Source organism: Nannospalax galili, unplaced genomic scaffold (assembly GCF_000622305.1).
Source record: "Nannospalax galili isolate Female #2095 unplaced genomic scaffold, S.galili_v1.0 scaffold423, whole genome shotgun sequence".
Classification (NCBI taxonomy): Eukaryota; Metazoa; Chordata; class Mammalia; order Rodentia; family Spalacidae; genus Nannospalax; species Nannospalax galili.
Window position 1 is genome coordinate 368,105 of NW_008350949.1, and position 7,261 is coordinate 375,365.

The following is a 7,261-nucleotide window of genomic DNA, read 5'->3' on the forward strand; positions in this document are numbered from 1 at the left end:
ATGTATGTGTATATATAAATATAGATTTAAGTTTTTCCTCCAAGAGATTAAAAATTTAGAATTACTTAGACTTTGGTTCAACCCAATCTCTGTACCCATTTTCTGAGAACAGGATAAAGTGAACTGATTTCTCGGCCCCTCGGTGCCTTCATCTGTAAAATGAAACCAATGGCAGTTTTCATAAGCATTAATGAGAGGATACAGGTGCAATGTATGTGCAAAGGGCAACATGTTGTGAGCACTACAGATGTCAGCTGTTAATGTTACCTACAGGCTTACAATGAACGTGATACAATGGTAACCTCTGAGGGAAAACTGGCACTTACAGGCGGTGGAAGTTTCGGTGTTCGATATTGCCATCAATTGTGATTCATCTTTGCTCAGAACAAAATGTACTAATAGAAAATATGATTCATGCATGCACAGACAAGCAAAACCGTTCTGTGAAACCACTCTGAGGACAGTCATGATGCATCTAGCTGAGATGCGAGGATAGATGGGAATAGCACTCAACAGCTTTTTGAACTGCTGTGTGCCTTGCCCATTATTTGTCCAAGCTTGAGCGGCCTATTTTGTTTTAAATCAACAAGTTGAATCTCTTATTGGCTCAATATACTGTTCCAGAGTTAGGTGTTTGGTTCCAGCCTCATTGTTTGGCTGTGGCCGGAAGACGTGATAAGGAATTGTAGCAGACCTCTCTGTGGAGCTCAGTCAATCCTTGATGTTCCCACGTGATTAAATCCTTCTTCATTAGGCATTCAAATACTCTGTAATCCAAGATATATATTTTTGCAGACAGGCAGAAATATGAACATATTTACAAAACTTATTTCATATACGTATGAATTTATTTGACCTTAGCATGGCTTGATGATTTTTCAGAGTGAGTTCAGGTTGTTACTTATCATTCAATGGCTTTAAATTTTTTTTAAACTATGTGTATGTATTTGTGCCTGTGTGTTGGATTGTGCATGTGACTACAGGTGGCTGCAGAGGTCTGAAGAGGGTGTCTTGAATCCCTTGGAATTGGAATTACAGGTGGTTGTGAGCCACTTGACTTGTGTGCTAGGAACTGAACTCAGATTGTCTGTAAGAATAGCAAGCACTCTTAACCATGGAGCTGTCTCTCCAGTCCCCATTCACTGACTTTTAATACATATTGAGCACCTACTATGTACCAGATACTGTCCTGCTGACTATATTTTTTAAAAACTTAGTGCGTTTCAGTCCTGCCTCCAGGAAACTCAGCCTCATTGAACAGGTACATAAGCAGGTCTCCTCCCTTGACTAGGATAGGTGTTCTTCCTCCGTGGCCTTTCACACTTTGTTTGCTTGATTGTTGTACTTGGAGTTGAAATTCTCAATGCTTGTCTCCTCCCTTAGAGAATCTACGCTCAAGGACAGAGCCCATGCTCTCTGTTTATCATTACGTCCCCAGCTCTAGCTCAGCTCTGAGCTCACACAGAGACCTCAACAATCTCTGTTGAACACATGAATATAAAGGGCTACATGTTGTTATAGAGACATGGGCGCAGCCGCATTAAATTAAAGAAGGAGTTAAGCTTAAGCCTTAGACTTGCTGTTGTAAATTATTTCTTAAAAATTAAAAATACTTTTTTCCGAAGATCTCATTTGAAAATACAAGCAGCTTGAGTTCACAAACTTGGCAGGCTTTGGATAATTTTCAAAAGAGAAAGTATTGGTATCTTAATGAAATTATTTAAATATCTTAAAACTCAAATAAAACTAATGTGAAAGATTATATTTCCAAGTAAATATTTACTCAGTTTTGATCCTTTCGCATAGATCATAATTAAGCAACCGCAAAATTAGGAAACAGAATAAAAATATTCTTCATAATTTTGCTTCCGTCCCACATGAATTGTTTTAATTTTTTCTTCTCTGCTCTTAGTTCACATCCATATAAATACATGAATTTTTACTTTGTGTTAAACCTAGTATAAATACAGCTTTGCTTTTTTTTTCTTTATAAGAAGTTATGTCTTTTAGAGAATACAAAAATTTTCTAAGGTGAGGCTTTTTCACCACAGCATTCTAGATTAGGAAGAATAAAAAACATGTGTTTGAGTTGTATGTAGACAATTGCAGTAAGATTTGGGCTAAAACTTTCCCTTTGTCAGAATGGCATGTTGTAGAAGAATCCAGCACACAATATTGTGTCAATTCATTTCTGTGTTTCTGAATAAAAACTACCAAACAAAAAGTAGGCTGATTAAGTATGGTCTTATGTCTGAAGTCTCTCTTTCTGTTCACAGTTACCTTCTAGATCCCTCTACATGGTCCCAGTGCCATGAGCCCAAGCATATTGTGGAATGGAATGTAACTCTGTTTTCTATCCTCTTGGCTCTTGGTGGAATTGAATTCATCTTATGTCTCACTCAAGTAATAAATGGAGTGCTTGGAGGCATATGCGGGTATTGCTGCTCTCACCAACAGGTAAGAGGTTTTGTGCCGATGTCGTGGCCTAGCCCTGCAGGGTTCAGTTACCACAGTCTTCTCATCAAAGAGGAAAGGCAAAACTAGACAGGCTTGACCTACCAGCACTTACTCTTACTTTGTCTCTGTGGCTGGGCATTAAGTGCATTCCATTTTGACTCGGGTTTGCCTTGGTTTGTCAATGGCTCTGCGTGCACAGGAACACATTGCCCACCGACACAGTGCCTCTACCAAGTCAAATCCACGGCTTCTTCCACTAGCTCCGCAGGCTGGTGACAGCTGTTCAAGAGTATCCAAGATGACTTCTTTTTCCTTGCTACCATGTTCCCATCTAAGTATGTATGAATCATAACCAACACTAATTGCATCAGACGTAATATTGAACTCATTCTTCAGGTGTGCATGATTCAAGGGGGAAATAGGATAAGATCACTTAGTCAGGAGGGAACCGACTTCAATCCCTGGGTTATTTTATGCTACAGCCCTTGCTCTTAATCCAGATGCTATACTTGTTCTGATGGATTTTCTGCAGTTCTTTCCTAATAAGGAGTCACAAAAATACTTAAGTAGAAAGGCACGGAGAGTAACCAGCAGAATGGCAGCTATGAACCAGGAAGCACTTGTTTCCTGAGGATATGATTTAGGAGAGAAATATGTGTTTGTCTGTAACAGAGAAAGTTATTTTTTTCTATATCTTTCTCAAAAACATATATTATTGAATTGATGGAAGTTAAACTTTGGTCCAGTTTTGGGAGGTGGTTGTTTTATGTCTTACTCTGCAAAATAAGATTAAGCAAACAAACGTATTTAATTTCATTTTCCATTCCAAACCATTTAACCCTCTAATTCTAGGTCTCTTTCCTTAAAAATGAGTTTAAAAAAAGAAACTCAAAGTCTCTTGTTACCATTAAACCTCTCCTGTAAATATATAGAAGCTTCCTATAAATTTTCAGAGGAAGTTAAAATACAAGCCTGGTTTTCCCCATCATGCAAGTACTGCAAGATGAAGAATTCCTTTGGAATCCTGCCAAATTTCCAAGAAAACAGCAGAATGGGACCACTTCAGCTTGAAGTTGTTTCCAGGCAGCTGGGGGAAGGGACAGAGATTACTAAATGCAAACCCACGTTTACCCTTGAATTTCACACAAAACAGAATTTAAACTCAGGGACTCCTTGTTGGACTTCAGTACTGCTGCATCTCGGAGACAAGCAGAAGAAGTTAGTAGACAAATTGCTTCTGTTTTGTCAGGGAGAAATGGGGGCCAAGTGCATGTGGTTCTCATCTGAGCTACTGCAGAGATGGCTTCTTCCTGACACGGAGGAAGATCCATTACCTTTATGTGTAAAACGAAAGATGTTTATAAAGGGCAGGGCTTTTACTGTAGGAGAGGTAGTTCCTAACTCAGTAGCATGGAATTTGAAAGGTTGCCCACAGTGAGCCCACAGCAGCAAGACACTCTTATGGCATTATCTTTAAATCCTCCAGAGTAAAGACTCACACCAACACAGCACGACGAGCCAGCTCCGCGCCAGTCGTCGTAGTCTCCATGAACCTTTTCTGTAGCTTTGCTGAGGAGGAAAGTGGGTCTGGCTTATTTAGGAAACATTTTGTGAGCATTGTCTAAGCTCTAAGTGTGTGGCTGGCTAAAGTGCTACTAAAGTTGAGGTCATTCTATTTTATGTTTGCTTTGAATAGGAATGTAAAGGACACAAATTTAATCACTTGTTGATATAAGTTTAATCATTTGTTTACACTCATCATCTAATGTAAATTTCATTTTCTTCACAGCAATATGACTGCTAAAGGAACCACAAGACAGAACCTCAAGCTTCTTTTATTTCATTGTAATTTATATATTTTACTTGTATTATTATAAAACTTTGTACCAGTGTATCACAATCTACATACCCTGCTTTTATAAACAAATATAGTGGCATCTTCCTATGTCAGTGTTTAAACTTAAAAAAAAAAACAAACCAACAACTCTGTTTTAAGGAATGAGACAACAAACTGTTCTGGGGGTAACTTACAGACTGAATGACTGTTCTCAGTATATCCGAGATAAACTCTTCAGTATTTAAGATTAAAAAAAAACCTACATACTATTGTACATATATGTATGTATTTTTTAAATGAAAGATGTCTGGTTGCCTTTTTGAAGACCAAGAAGGATCAAAATTCTGAACTGATGTTTTTCACTGTTTATATGATGTTTCCCATCTGTATGTCTACAAATCTCTAACAAGAGACTTTTTGAAGGAAGAGTCAAACACGTGCCTGGGTTTGGACATCTAGTCAAGACAGCTTCAACTCAAACAAATAAGTGGAACTATGTAGTGTTGTTAATGGCTATGAACAGTGCAGGCTGTTAAACTTTTGTAACATGTAGAAAGCCCTTTGCGCTTCAAAGATAAGGACTATGTATGTAAAAAGAGAAAGACCAGGATAATCGGAGAAGGAAGATGGGAGATGGAATAAAGCAGTTGATCACCGTCATGGAATGGGGGAGGAGGAATAAGATCAGGAGGACCACAAGGAAACACCTCCCAAACTCCCCTGTTTACTTCAAAATAAAGTATTCATCACCATTTGATTGTTTTCTGGTTTTATGTCAGGGAGAGACACTGGGTTCTGAGTCACTGTAGATGACGTCTTCCCGACACTTAGGAAGATCTGCTGCCTTTATGTGTGAGACAGAAGGTGCTTTCAGAGGGCGGGGCTTTTACTTGGTTGCTGACTTAGCAGCAGTGTGGGAAACTCCCATGGCGTTATCTTACATTTTCTCCTTATTTCCAGTTTACAGGCTGTGTAACATTTCTCCTTAAGGGTTTCCTTTCTTCTTCTCTCTCTTTCTCTATCGCTCCCCCCCCACGCTCTCTTCTACACTCTATCTACAAATTGCATGGTTGTGCCATCCATTGAGGTTATCAAGCCAGTTTAGCAACTGAACTTGTGTTCAGCTGGATGCTCTAGTCATCTGACTCCTGCGTAGGGTAGCATGTTTTCACTCTTACTGTGAAAATTACGTTTTTGTTTTGTTCCATCTTGTTCTGGTTTTGGTTTTGTTTTGATGTAAAAGAATCCCTTAGCTTACTGGTCTATTAGTTGCCTCTCATAGCTATGACCAAACTGCCTGCCAGAAAAAGGGGGAGAGCAATTTCTTTTGCTTATAGTTTACTAGATTTCAGGCTGGGGTCACTTGGCTCCAGTTGAGCGTAGGCCCCTGATGGAGCAGAGCATCATAGTGGCAGGAGCAGGTAGAAGAGGAGGATGATCACTTCATGATGACAAGATTGGGGAAGGGACTGGGGACAGACAGAACCTTCAAAAGCATGTTCCCCAATGACCTCCTTCCTCCAACTAGGTCCCACTTCCTGGTTTCCACCACCTCCCCAAACCATCTGGGGAGGTGTTAAAAACACACAATTGTGTGGGCAACATTTTATATTCAAGTCACAACTGGGGATTTTATACAGAAGTGCTTGGCTTTTGGTGTCATTGTCCTGGGTAACAGACAGGAGCGTTAATAAAGACAGGAGCTTATAGACAGGAGCAGTCTCTTTTGGGCAAGGTACTTGTTGCAATGCCTGACCCAAAGGTCTAACATTTTTTGTGCTATGATCACATTGGAAGTTTGGTGAAGCTGGAAGAATTTTTCTAAGAATAATACTGATAATCAGACAAAATAAAATATACAGACATACAGAGTAAACCAATACATTAAAATAGTCAAAAAATGTTTAATTATATAGTAACTGCATCACATCACATCTGAGAACAAGCAGACAGAAGTCATAAGTATTATAGCTGACACCTGATGAGGAAAAAAACTTACTAGACTTTTGAAATGTTTGAGTTAAAATGAGATTTTTGAGGTACCATACCAATTTAATGTGATATGATATGATACACAAATTTTGTATTGCAAATCAAAGTATGATCAGTAGTGACAACACTACTTTGGTTTATTGCATATAGTCAAAGTTAATTAAAATACTATATTTCGGTGAAAGGTTAGTAAAAAATAATGATAATATTGCTTTTCCATCAATGTTTAACATCCCATCCTCCAGATATCTACTCTAGGCCTTTAGGGAGCTCTTGAACATTAGGCTAGGATCCCTGTGATAGAAAATCCAAAATATTTGTAAGATGAAAGATTAGAAGCTGACTGTGTGTGACCCACTGAAGGAAAAGAGTATGGATAAGAAAGAATAGACTTATCAAGCATGGTGGCACACGCCTTTAATCCCAGCACTTGGGAGGCAGAGGTAGGCAGATCTCAGTGAGTTCAAGGCCAGGCTGGTCTACAGAGTGAGTTCCAGACCAGCTGGGGCTACAGGGAGACCCTGTTTCAAAAAAACCAAAAAAAAAAAAAAAAAGAATAGATTTGTCAAGTGTGGTGGCACATGCCTTTAATCCCAGCACTCAGGAGGCAGAAGCAGGTATATCTCTGTGAGATCAAGGCCAGCCTGGTCTACGTGGTGAGTTCCAGACCTAGTCCTATCAGTGGTGTGGGGACAGAGACATAACTCCACACTCTCACCCTTAGCTACCTAAAGGAATTTCCTAACTTTTAGAGACTTCAATTCAGGTCAAATTGGAATTTGTGGCTTCGGTGCAGAAGAGAGTTTTAGGACTAGCCAATAAGAAGCAAATTTGGAGATTTTATTAATGGAATTTTAATACAGATTTTAAGTCTGAAGGTTAAGAGAAAGACATGCCCCACATATCAGTGTGAGCTTCCCAACAGAGAATTCCTTACCCAAGCATAGGTACGGGTTTCCCAAAGGAAAGTCACAA

General features: G+C 39.2%; 1 protein-coding gene across 1 annotated transcript in view; it reads left to right on the forward strand.

Moving 5' to 3' along the window:
• Tm4sf1 (transmembrane 4 L six family member 1) overlaps positions 1–5,046 on the forward strand; it is a 7,757-nt gene extending 2,711 nt beyond the window's left edge. Inside the window, exons 4-5 of the mRNA XM_008848032.3 lie at positions 2,277–2,457; positions 4,247–5,046. Of these exons, the coding sequence (XP_008846254.1) occupies positions 2,277–2,457; positions 4,247–4,261 (196 nt within the window). The 3' untranslated portion in view covers positions 4,262–5,046. The remainder of the gene's footprint in view (positions 1–2,276; positions 2,458–4,246) is intronic.
• The last annotated feature ends 2,215 nt before the right edge of the window (positions 5,047–7,261 follow it).